The sequence below is a fragment of the Talpa europaea genome (genome assembly GCF_964194135.1).
Source record: "Talpa europaea genome assembly, chromosome: 11".
NCBI lineage: Eukaryota > Metazoa > Chordata > Mammalia > Eulipotyphla > Talpidae > Talpa > Talpa europaea.
In genome coordinates, this window is record NC_140078.1 from 101,973,644 (window position 1) to 101,987,430 (window position 13,787).

Here is a 13,787-nt window from a genome sequence, read left to right on the forward strand (position 1 = left end):
GTCATGACCTTCTTTATTTTGGTGGTGGACAGAAACTGGGAGAGAGCTAGGTTTCTCCGAAGGCATGAAGGGGATACAAATCTTACTAACTATTAAGGAGCCCACAAAGAAAACCTACCCAGTGCTCAGTGCACCTTACCCATGACCCTCCTCCACCCACGATGGGCCCCCATGTATGCTCCTGGTGACGGCAGACGGGAGCACTAGCAGGCACCTGGCAGACAAGCGCAGACAGCCAACATGAACCTATGGGTCAAGGAGAGGCCACAAACTCATGCTTTAGTTTGGGAAAACAAAAAGGAAGCTGTCATCCCCTGGCAAGATGGCTGGAAGGTGCAAGAGAAGAAGAAGAAACTCAAGAATTATCCACAGAGGGAGTCAGAAGCGTAGAGCAGGCATGTCCACAAGATGAAGAAAGTCCCAGACTTCCCAGCAAGAAAGGTAAAATGCATTTATCTCCTGAAGCCAGTTTGTAGTATCTAGAGGAGATGACGGCAAAAATAGCAATGTAAGATTTCAAGAAACATGAAAAAAATCAAGGAAATAAGACACCACCAAGGACATCATAATCTTCCAGCAACCAACCCTAAAGATAATAAGAGTCTCATTTTATCCAAAGAAGAATTCAAAATAGCTGTGCTGAGGAAGCTCAGTGAGCTACAATAAAAATAATAATAGAAATAAAAAACCCACAAAAAACAACCACATGCACAGGAAGGTCAATGAAATCAGGAAAACAATACATGACAAAAATGAGAAAGTTAACAAAGAGATAAAAATCATAAAAAGAACAAAACAGAGTTCTGGAGCTAAAGAATACAATGAATGGAATGGAAAATGCAAGAGAGACCATCAATAGCAGAATCGATCAAGAAAAGAATCTGTGGATTAGGAGACTGGAACTCTGAAACGATTAAGTCAGAGAACAAAGAAAAAAGAATGAAAAGGTGAAGAAAGTCATGTGATTTATCAGATACCATCAAAAGACACAATCTGTAAATTATTGGAATCTCAGAAGAAAAAGATGGGAAGAAAGATTATTCAAGGACATAAAGGCTGAGAACGTCCCAGATCTGTAGAGGTGGGTGTCAAGTTCATAAAGCCCAAAGGTCACCAAACAAACTTAAACAAAAGAGACCTTCCCAATGACACAATATAATGAGCTGTCAAAAATCAAAGACAATGAGAATTTTAAAAACCAGCAAGAGAAAAGAATTGTGTAGTTTACAAGGGATCCCTCATCAGGCTATAATCAGTTTTCTAAGCAGAAACCTCAGAGGTCAGAAGAGACTGGGAGTCTCTGTTTAATGGGAAAACAGAAAAAAATAGCCAAGAACAATGCTTAATCTGCACAGCAATAAAGGAGATTTTCCCAAAAGCTGAGGGAGTTCATCTCCATTTGACCTGCCTTATAAGAAAGCTGAAATAAATTTTTCAACCTGAAATGAAAGGCTACTAATTGTAAGATAAAAATGTATAAAAATATACAACACAGTGAAAAAGGTGGTACACCATCCAACCCTGGATCCTTAATAGAGCGTGAACCACTGCACTCCAGTACAAATGTTAAAGGGGGGAAAATATTCAAAAATGATATAATAGATATTATTGAATATATATTGATATAAATGATATAAATGATATTATTGAATATATATTCAATAATAGGTTAATAAACAGACACGATAAAAAGAGGTGACTTATGATATCAATACCATAAAAGAGTGAAGGAGTAAAAGGGTAGAATTTTTGTATGTAATCAAATTTGTTATCATCATAAAAAACTCATATCTATAAACTGTTTTATTTTACATAAGAGTCATGGCAACCATAAAGCACAACTTGTAGTACATAAAGAAAAGGGAATAAAAGCATGGTAGCACAGAAAATCACTCATTTGCAAAGGAAGGTAACAGGAAAGGAAGAAAAGTGAGAAAATAATTAACAAGATGGCATGAATAATCCTTTCCTGTCAACAAGTACTCAAAGTGAACAGGTTGAATTCTTCAATCAGCAGGCATGGAGTGATTCCATGGATTAAGAAATAAAAGCCAACTATAAGGTGCTAAGAGGGTCATTTCAGTTTTAAGCCACTTGTCGGCTCAAAGTGAAGACATGAAAAGAACATTCTATGCAAGTGGAAACCATTAGAGGACAGATTACAACATTTACAGCAGACAAACAGACTTTGAAGACAAAACTCCAGCACCACACCTTGAAGGATGTCAACTCTTAAAGCAAAGGCATTGACAGGAAACCAGTGGCCTCCTGAAATTTGGAATTGGGGTATGTGGGGCAAAACTATAGAGCTGAGGACACTGAGTCTGTAACCCAGTGAATATATTTTACCAGGAAAAGTAGCTTTCCCTCTCCTGAGTGAGGGGATTAGCCCTGTATGGAGGGGGAAAAAAGACAAACTATAAGAGACAAAGAATACCATTAGGTAAAATAAAGGGTAACATCTATCAAGATGATATAATAATTATCATCTGTGTGTGTGTGTGTGTGTGTGTGTTCATCCAACACCAGAACATCTAAATATATTAAGTAAATACCAACGGATCTGGAAGGAGAAATAAACAATAATACAATTATTGCCAGGGACTTAAATATCCCACTTTCAACAATAAATACATCATCCAGGCAGAAAATCAATAAGGAAATGTTAGACTTAAACTACATTTAAAAATAATTGGGCCTAACAGATGTGTACTGAGCATTCCTCCCAACAGCAGCACACACACATTCTTCTCCTGTGCACACAAAAGAATTCTCTGGGATACATCACAAGATAGGTCACAAAAAATTTTTAACAAATTGAAGAAGATTGAAATTATAGCAAGTATCTTCCAACTATCATGGTACAAAAGTATAAATCAGTAACAATAGGAAAATGGATACTTTCACATGCTAAAATCCAACAACATATTGAAGAAACCAAATCCAATGATATTTGAAACAAAAGAAAATGGAAACAACATACAAAAACTTATGGAATGCAGCAAAGGTAGTTCATATTCAAAGGGAATTTTACAGTGATAAATGTCTATGCTAAATAAAAAGAAAGACATCAAATAAGCAACTTAATTTTAGACATAAATGAAATAGGAAAGGATTAACAAGCAAACAATCTCAAAGTTAGCAAGAGGAATGAAATAACAAATATTATAGCAACATAGATGAAATAGACCAGAAAAACAAAAGAAAAGATTGATAAATCTAAAAGCTGTTTTTTTTCAAAGATGAACAAAACTGACAATCACTAGATAACTAAGTAAAAAAGAAAGAAAATCCAATTACTAAAACCTGACACCACAAAAATAATAAAGTTTTTTAAACACTACTCAGTAATTATATACCAGTAAGTTGATGATCAGTATGAAATTGAGTGAATTCCGCGGTGTATGCCATGTCACAAGAATGAGCCAGAACAATAGGAAGTCTGGAGAGATCAACAACAACTAATGAGGTGGACTCAATAATCAAAAATGTCCCCCAAAGATAGGGTCCAAGACCAGAGAGTTTCCCTGATGAGTTCTACCAAGCATTTAAAGAAAAAAATAATGTCAATCTTTCTTAAATTCTTCCAAATAATTGAAGACAGGAAACACTATCAAATTAATTTTATGAGGTCAACATTACCCTGATACCAAAAGACAATGATATTACAAGAAGACTACAGACTAATAACCCCAATGAGAACAGAATAAAATATACTCAGCAAAATAGTAACCGACCAAACTCTACAACACATTAAATTATTCATGTGCCATAATCAAGTGACATATCCCCCGGGATAAAAGAATAGTTCAAAATGTCAAATCAATGCATGTGATACTACATTAATAGAATGAAAGATTAAAATCATGCAATCACCTCAAAAGGTGCAGGGGGAAAAAATCATCTGAAAAAATTCAGCATTCTCTCTTGATAAAAAGTCTAAAACAAACTGGTAAAGAACATACCTCAACATATTAAAGGTCAGCGAGGACAAGGACACAGCTAACCTCGTACTCAAAAGTGAAGGCTGAAGGTTTTCCTCTAAGATCAGAAACAAGACATGGACATTCGGTCTCACTACTTCTACTTAACACATCCCTGGAAATCCTGCACAAAGCAATCAGACAAGAAACAGAAACAAAAAGCATCCAACTGGAGCTCTGTTTACATCTGATATGCTCTTATACAGCGAAAATCCTAAAAGCTCTACAGAAAGAAGTGAGACAACTAAGAAACAAGTGTAGGAAGGGTGCGGGACACAAAATCAACTACAGAATCCAGCGGTATTGCCATATACAAACAACGTATCTAAAAAAGAAATAAGGAAAATAATCCCATTTGCAAAATTGTCATTAAAAAAGAAACAAAATACTTAGAAATAAATTTAACCAAGGAGGCAGGTGAAAGTTCTGTACACTGAAAACTCTGACAAATAAATAGCCCATGTCCCTAGGACAGAAGAATGAATATTGTTCGAAAGCCGTGTTACGCAGACCTCTGTGGAGCTTGGTGCATCTGGCATTGGCCAAAAAGAAAATGGAATCTTGTCACTGGTGACAACATAGGTGGACCCCGAGCACTTGATGGTCTGAGGCAGCGGGTGGTGATCATCCTGACAAAACTGTACCGTGTACTTGCAAGTTGCTGAGAGAGCAGATCGGAGCTGTTCTCACCACTAAAAAAGAAAAGCCCATTAAATGAGGTGAGAGGTGTTAACTCGCCTGGAACCACTTCACAGCATCTGAGTGTATCAGATCATCGAGTTGAACAATGTAAATTCACGTGATGTTACATGTCCATTAAACCGCAATAAAGCTTTGGGGAAAGAGAGTGGGAATCTAAGCGATCCATGAGGCAGAGCCCAGCGCAGGCTGCGCCTGGGAGGGGAGGCTCAGCGTTCTGACTCAGTTCCCGGCTTGATGACTTACTGCCTGTAGCTGAATAAAGCGCCCAGCGAGACTGACAAGTTCATCAAAAGTGTGCAGAGTGCGGTGTGCCCAAGTGTGTCAGCACGTGCCAGGATTTTAGAAAATAACACTTACGCTCCTGATAAAGAACAAAGCACTAAGTACTATTTTGCCCAACAATAAATTGACCAGAAGAATCTGAAATTGCTGTACATCCTCACATGAAGGCTTTGAAGACAATACGCTTGAATACAATTAGTAACTCATCATCAGAATTTCTGTGGTTACCATCCCAGCTTCATCCTTCCCAAAGGGATCTTTCATCGCTGCTAAAAATATGCCAATAGTGTCTGCGTTACTTCGTTTTAAAACACAATTAAGTCTAAAACCCTAGGAAAAATAAACCTTTCATATGTGAACATTTTTAGCAAAATTCCTTTTCTCTTTAGCCCTTCTAACACATAGCTCTAATTTTTCTCTTAAGTGACCTCACTTTATCATTATAGTGACCTCACTTTTTTTTAAGAATTTTTTTCCTTTTTTTTATTTTTTAGATATATTTATTTACATAAGAACTGGGGTGCAGGTCAGAGGCGCGGGAGGGTGAGAGAATTCACCAGAGACAGAGCAGGGAGCAGAACAGGCAGACGGACAGAGGACACTGCTGAGGGGAGCAGCAGGGAGACAGGAGAGGTCTGCTGCGCCCTGTGGGTTGCTCCCTGGCCGGCTGGGAATCGAACCTCTGCTGCAGAGACTGCAGGCAGCTTCACAGCATGGCGCTCAACCCACTGCGCCACTGGGGAGGCCCTAGTGACCTCACTTTTAATATGGTTTCTTGTAAGCAAAGGCCAGTGTTGGAACCTGTATGCCAGTTGTGATCACATCCTAGCAGCAACTACCTAAAAATTTAGGGAGAAAATAGCTTGCTTGACAATTGACAACTCTAAAATATGAATGCAGAGGAGTAATCCTGTCTAGTGATTATCGATTATCGGCAACACATTTTAAGTGCTTGCTAGTTAAGTCATCCCGCCAGAAGGGTCACAACACCATGACAAAATCCAAAGGCAAATTTAGAATGACACAAGGTCAAAGTGCATTGTTGTGTCCCATGCAGTACGTGTCGGGGAGGCTACGCTCCCTGCCACAGACTGGACTGTTGCTGAGCTTCAGCCTGCCTAAGAGTGCTGCTGCAACAGACGTGGGGCTTCACAGATTTCCCTTTAACCTCTTGGAAGATGTAGCAGCAGAGTTCTATTTACCAACTGAAAGGAAAACAGATCCCTTCACTCAAGTTTCAAAGAGTTATTCAAAATACAAAATAATTTAGGAAGGAGTTGAAGTCCAGTAAATAGGCATTTGCAAGCCACCCATTAATTTAATGTGTCTTGCACCGGAGCAGCAGCCTGTTTTTCAAAATTCTCCATCTGTCTAATTCCAACGCTTACCTCCTTGCCTTTCTAGAAAAACACTGCATTTTCCCTGTGGGCAAATCTCACACCCTCTAAACTTTGCTTGCCTGTCTTGGTAGAGTGGACACTGGGAATCCCCTGGCCAAGGCAACCGAACAGATGCCAATTTTTTTTAAGACCACGACAACCCCAACTTGTGGTTAGACACAGATTGTGTGTTGGGGAAAGACCCTTCCCCACTGCTGTGCGCTGCCTCTGTGAGACTGAGAATCAAGGCACCCTCCTAGCCTACAAGCAAAACCTGCATATGCCCCTTCAGCAGCCCAGGTATGTTTTCTGAGAGGGATTGAGCCTGAGCAGGGCCTGGCTCCAGTGCAAGGTATGGAGCTGGCTCTGCCCTCAACAGTCACGCTGGACCCTGGAGTCGGTTTGGCTACTTGGAAAGGCTCAGCCGCCCTGCCCTTGGCCACCCTTGCGCTGGGTTCTGCAAGGTTCCAGTTCTGCAAACGAATAATTTTCCACTATTTTTTTCCAAGTGAAATTTCTTTGACATCCATGAAAATCTAGGAGATTCACAATGAGAATTCTCTTCCAATGAACATTTTCTTAAAGATTAGAAAGCAAAGGCTTCACCTGAAGAGTGAATGCAACGCTTAAACTGGAAAGCAGATCAAACTTTGTGCCTCTATAAACTTTGGTGGGTATAACGATATGACACAAGTGCATGACCTCCCAAAGTCAGGAACCCCAGAATGCACTTTCTACCCACCTGGTAGAGAAATTCTGTTGTTCACTAGGATTCTCTATTCTTGAGTCACTATCCCTGTAGAAAAGATGAACTATGTTCCTTTTCACTCTCTAACCTCCATGTAGAATCCCATGCCCTTTCTCTCCCCCGCACTTCTGGTACTCAAGGAGGCGAAAGGAGTTTACTTTCAGATCTCATGTCCAGCGATGCTGCTCTGGGGCATGCAGGGAGGTGGAAGAGATGAACAGGTATTGCTGAGATGCTCCATCGCACCGGCTAGCTCTCTCTGCAGCGAATTCTGTCATCCTCGATGTCCAGCCCTGCAACCAGGACAGGCTATTGCCTGCGAGAAACACATCCTCGGCAATCAGGGTGATATGCAGCCGAGAATTGTCCGGGCCAGGAGAGTCCAGGTTTCTCAATAAATATGCAATGACTCTGCAACCAAGCAAGAGCAGCCCAGCTCAGGCCCAGCAGTCAGGGGGTTCACAATAGCCCCCCATCACTCCACTGGGAAGAGTTCTTCACTGCACAGGGATTCAAGTGGCAACAATTTTACAAGGCAATGCTATTCATCTGCTGCTTTTCAAAAACTCGAATTCCATTAATGATTTTATTTTGGGTTTGTAACATGACTATCTTCCTAAACGGTGGCTCACCAAATTAGCCTTGCCTGGCTAATTTCTACCCACCTTTGGGACTTAGTAAACGCCTCCTTCTTTAAAAATCAGAGTGCTTGAAGGAGGCTGTGCTCTCTGCTCTACCTCTGCATTTTACTCTTAGAAAGCAGAGATTATGTTTTGTTCTTGTTACTACTGTAGTTATTATTTATCATTATTATCCTGGAATAGTATCTGACCTCAAAGAAAGTACTTAGAACTGCATTACATGAGCAAAGGTCTCTCACAGGACCTCCTATCCCATAGTTTTTCCTCTTTAAAGTCATTTATTACAACAAATTAATATTCATTTTAGAAAATAAGAACTGGAAACACTTTCAGCAGTTTCAGTGAAGCAGCTATGGCCTTCCTGTCGCCACTACTTACATTGGTAACAGGCTACTTTAAAATTGAAGGTGCATTTACTGAGTCTATTCTACGAGACATGCTCCTGGGTATGGAGTCCTGAATGTCCAATACAACATAATACCTGTCCTCGAAAAACTTCCATTCTACTGGAGAGACTATCAGACAAATTGCAATGATTTCAATGAAACTCCACAAATTCTGGGCTCAAGTGATGCACAAGGTGCTAAAAAAAACTCTTAGAAGCGACACCCTCAATTGTATTAATGAAGGGTGATGCCAACTAAGCAGAAAAAACAGTTTACTGAAATGATGCTGGATGAGTCACCGAGTCACAGGGAAGTCAGGGAACCGGAGGCTGTCAAGTCAGAGTCTAAAGAAGGTGACAGAACAAAGCAACTTGGGGCCCTGCTGCTGCTCCCCCAGAAGGCCAAGATGGAGAGGTAGCGTGGCAGCTGACTCACGCTGGAGTCCACACCAGAAACCAAGGTGACTGCCGCAGCAGCCAACACACTGATCTGTCCTTGGCTGCTGCTTATCCGTGTCCCTAGCACGTGATTCCTCCCCATTGGGCAGCACTGATTAGCTGAGGCTGGCTTGGAGCTTCCAGAGGGACGGGGCTAGGACTCTTGGTCCTTTGAGCTCTATGGGGATCTGCAGGCTGGTTCTCTCATGGCAACGCGTGCAGCTGGTCATTCTCCATGAGCTAGTCACAGAGGATGGCTTCAAAATGGGGTGTGTCAAAGAAGACAGACACACAGCACAACCCTAGAGAGGGCCATGCACAAAGACTGGTAGGAACAGCTATTTTCCGAGGTGTTATGGTTTGAAAAAAATAAATTGCAGGAAACAGCAGTCCTGGGCCCAAGCAAAGCATCGTCAAAGGCGCAGACATCCTATCTGCTCTGAGGCTGAATGTGGTGGGGCAGGGGCATGGGCTTCAGCTGGGATCACAGGAGACAGGAGCAGTGGGAGGGATATTGGAGACTGGAGCAGACCCACATCGGGTCAGGCAGGACCTCACTGTCCAGACCAGGCCTCTTCCACCCGGGCCCCTGGGGGAAGGAAGCCTGGAGCTACTTACCGCTGGTCTGGTCTTGAGAAGCAGTCCTCACAGGCGATACCCTCATTTTTATAATCCTTAAGCCAACTTTGGTTCACAGACCTGGAACTTATTCATGGAACTGGCGATCATAGCATTTACTCTGACCCTCAGTTAGAAAAAAAGAGTCTTTTTCTCTAATTTAGACAATGTAGGTTATTAGGTTGCCCTGAATTTTAAAGCAAGCAGGAGTGAATATTCTCTCATTTTCTGTGCTATTAAGCAATAAATTGCTTTTGTTGACATTGCCTGTGCATCCATTCACATAAACAGGGCAATTTATGCAAATATAACAATTTTACAAAAATCTCATCATCTGAGAAAATCACGTTACAGCCCTCTCAAAGTTCAACAGGGAGCCGCACCCCCGTGTCTTCAAATCTGCCTGGAGCACCCAGGTTTTCCTTGACAGCAGAGAGAGTCTGCACAGGGGACAGAGCATGTGGCCTCCGGGGTGGGGTGGGGTGGGGAGAGGCTTCTTTCCTCTGACGCCACTGCCAAGGGCTCCCTGTGCTAGGTGACCAGAATGGTCACCATGGAGGGCGGTAGAGGATTACAGGGGCTTTGGTGATGGAGGTGGTTGAGAACAGTTGAAGAAGCGTGAACTTATATTCTGAAAACATGTATAGTGCTATAAATTAACTGTTATATCAAGACACATAATCTAATCAATAAAAACACAGCAGCAAGGATTATTATAGTAGTGAATGAGATAGACCTGATGGCCTCCTAGAGCCTTGGGGACAAGACAGAAAGCCACAATTGTACTAACGCGTGTGAAGTGCAAGAAAGGACACTTTGCAGCACAAGCCCAAGTCACTAGAACCCAGCGTGCTTTGTGCGTGTGAGTGAGTGCGTGAGTGTGTGTGCCTGTATGAAATCTGTCATTGATTAGGAGCGAGCTAGCCACAGTTGTTATAAAGGAACAGTCTAAGAATGACCCAGATTGCCAGCAAATTTTGAAATTGGAGCTAGTGATGAGGTACTGAATTAAAATGAGTGATTTATAAGCAACCATGGCTCCTTCTCTCGGAAGCCTTGTGCAGATGCACCAACTACACACTGATGCACTGCATGTCGAATGCCAAACCCTCAACGCCACGTCGTTAGCATTTATGACATTTTCCTCATGAAATGCACCTGTGCTACTACTGTCACGCCTGCCTGCTTGTCCTCAGAGTTAGTTAAAGATACTGATCAGTAACAGTTTGCAATAGATGAAGTTCTTGCACAAGGAGTCTGAGGGCCTGACTTCAGCACGACAAAATCTACAGCACCAGCCAAGCATGAACTTTACAATCTATGTTGATTTTAGCTCATAATTCTATATGGAACCTTGAATATGTATTGTCAATATCCCTATCTTCAAAGATTTTGTCTCATTTTTTTTTTTTCAAAATGAAAATGGAAGCCAGCTGGCCAAACATTTAAACCCATTACTTTCGATTTGAGTTAAATAAACAAAAGAATCTTCTCCATGTGCTGCTGAGTAGAACTCTCGTTCTCAAAATAATCGAAAGTTTCAAAGACTATGTTTCTAAATCTACTCTACTGCCTGGATTATTTATTTATTTTGTTTGGGCCAATTCATTTGAGCCATCACCGTGATTCCTCTCCCAGGCAAGCATCGACGTGATTGGGGTCTCATAATTCTAACCAACTCTCCCAATCTGGAGAAGAGCAGAGAGGAGAGACACACACACGGAGAGGCACATTCACCCACACTTGTTTGGATTCCCACATACGGACTGAAGTCCACACTATTAGCCATCATGCAGAAGAAAGATAGACTTGGGTACATTTCTTCTCTTCACCCAAAGACATTTTAAGGGCCTGGAGTTTCACACTTTTGAAAACATTCTCTTTCAAAAACAAGCATCACAGATGAAGACTTTACAGATTCACATCACAGGCAACAGGGCACGCGGGAGGGGAGGTGGGGGGGAAGCTACAGGGTTGTTTCATAAGGCCTGAAAAGAACCATATAAGTTACAAACATATGAAGAGGGTCACCTTGATCATCGCAATCTCTTCCTACCTGCCTCTTTGGAAATCTGAGTGAAGGATTCCACACCTTTCTCTCCGTAACTTCCTTCAGATGCGAGCGTAGACACGTAATTCCAGCCCAGGGCCTTCACAATGTCTACCATGGCCTGGGCTTGGAAGGAGTCGGGAGGAACCACGCGAGAGAAGAAGTCGTAGCGCCGGTCGTCACTCAGCTCGGGGGCCGTGGATGCATAACTAATCTGGGGGATCTGAAAGACAAGAGAGCACCGTGTTGGATCACAGCGTCAGGATGGAGACTCACCGATGCTTGAGGCACTCAGTTGTCGCTTGAGATGCAGAGCCTGGGCTCTAGCGGGGATACATGCTCCGCTGAACAGCAGCGCGTGACTGTAGGCCACACAGATGGGACCAGCCACTTGCCGTCAGCACTAGAGCATCTACCTCTTTACCTTGGCCTCTGATTGGCTCCTCCTGGGCACAGGGAAGGAGGCAGCATGGGAATTACATGAGCCCTGTTGGTTAGGAGAAAAGAATTCATAACCATTTTGGCCAAAATTCTGTACCTGCTTTACTTCTTATAAACTAAGAGAAACAAGCCAGCAAGCGGCGGAGAGCAGTCTGAGCAGAGCATGGTCGAGGTCGGTCGAGCTGACACGTACTGGTGGGCATCGCTGGTCACTGACATTGCGCACTGGTGCCCTGAGCCAACAGCGGAGCCAGCTGCCTACATTATTCATGTATTCTTTATAAGAAAGCTATGGCGTAGCTCAGTAACCCCTTTACACACAGAGCAGGATGCTCTGAGGCCGAGGCCAGCCTTCGCTACCGTGGTCCCTGCACTTCACATGGGCTTCCTGAACATGTTCTAGGTTCTCCTGTGGGTGCCGGGAGACGGGCTGCAGTCATGTCTGGGGGAGCCTCCTGGGCCTCTGGCTCCCCTTTCTGACCTCTGGCAAACTCTCTGACCCTGTCTCCATGTGACTAACCAGCTCTCTGAGCAGCTCTGGAGCTCGCGTGGTGGGGACTGGCTCAAGCAGCACATCCCAACCAGCTGACCACGCACTCGGGCCGGTGTGGTGTTTATTTCTCAGGATCATGTCGGATCAGACTACTTGAACAGTCCTGATGTGCTGATTTTAGCTAAATCAAATTATACGCACATAAAGAAGGCCCCCAAAAAGTTTACCTGCCCTAGGGGAAGTCCTGATATAGTCACAGCGGAGGGTCCTGGCTTAGGTCTAGCTTCAGAAGCACCCCGCGAGCTACTTCCACATGCACTGGGTCCCAGTTCTTTCTCTCAAGACCAGCAGCAGCAGGATATGACTGGTGCAGTGAATGAATCTACCTGCAAGAATGATCAACACCTGCAAATTTCTGCTTGCAACCTCCCAAGGCGTCACCCTGCTTTAACAAGGATCTAAAAGGCAGTCTTTATCTTTGTACAGACCAAGCCCAACTGCTCAATGCTTGGTTTCAACAGTGGACAAACTACACTCAAGTTGATTGTTTGGACCTATTTCTCTCAACATGAACCCATCACCCCGCTTCCAGCAGTTTGCCTAAGCACACCCATGCCTCACTGTTCTAAGCTGGCTACAACACTACAAAGCTCATTTCTCCACCACCCTTTCTAGCTCAGCTTTACAGTCAGGTCACGTGGTCCTGAAGACCAGCGGCCCCGCCATCTGCCAACAGCCATCCCCAATGCAGTTCTGCACTGTGAGGGCTGGGGGTAGGCACTCTGTCCCCCACCCTGACCAAAGTTCCTGTGAGAAAGAATGAGTTTCCCACGTTCAGTTTGGAGGATATATATTTTAAGTAAAGAAAATATCGACTGAGGGGGCCTCCCTGGTGGCACAAGGGGTTAAGATGCAACACTATGAAGCTATCCACAGCCAGTGCAGCACAAATTCAATCCCGGTCAGGGAGGTGACCCTCATGACGCAGCAGCCCTCTCTTGTCTCCCCGCTGCTCCCCTCAGCAATGGATTTCAGTAGATTTCAGTAGATCTGCCTGTTCTGCTCCCCACTCTGTCTCTTACCCCCCTCCTCACAACTGCAACTCTGGCCTACACCCCAGCTCTTGTATACATAAATAAAATAAATATTTTTTAAAAAGAAAGAAAACATCAACTGAATAAAGACTTTGGACAGGAAAAAGGAAAGGGGAGGTAGACAAATGGGTGGGGAAAGAGAGGTTCTTACCAAAAATGAAAAGCAAAGAAGCCAGGCACACCAATGCACTTCCACCAGTTCCACCTTGTGGAAATATAAAAGCTTTGTTCTGTTACACAGATGTCTTCCCTGCCAAAGTCTCTTTCTACCTTTGACGAAGTACAAATAAAGATACACCCGACAGTCCACTTGAATTTATGTGCCTGATATCAGACATCAGAGCTGTGAAATGTGCTCAGTGCAAATGTTTTCTAAACATTTGACGCCCCAAATTTCAGTAATGACAATCGTAGTGAAACATTTCTCTACTCACTACCAGGACACCTTGGAAAACAGTTGCTCTCTGAGGCTGATCCTTTCCATTATTAATAAGAAATATCTGGTGGCTTAAGACACACATGCCCCATTAGGA

The 13,787-nt window shown here is 43.1% G+C and overlaps 1 protein-coding gene across 2 annotated transcripts in view; it reads right to left on the reverse strand.

Annotated features, from left to right (window-relative positions):
• GRM7 (glutamate metabotropic receptor 7) overlaps positions 1-13,787 on the reverse strand; it is a gene marked incomplete at both ends in the record, with an annotated part of 567,779 nt that overhangs the window by 340,353 nt on the left and 213,639 nt on the right. For both annotated transcript variants that reach the window (XM_084247524.1, XM_084247523.1), the window contains one exon: positions 11,233-11,449. In XM_084247524.1, the coding sequence (XP_084103650.1) occupies positions 11,233-11,449 (217 nt within the window). The remainder of the gene's footprint in view (positions 1-11,232; positions 11,450-13,787) is intronic.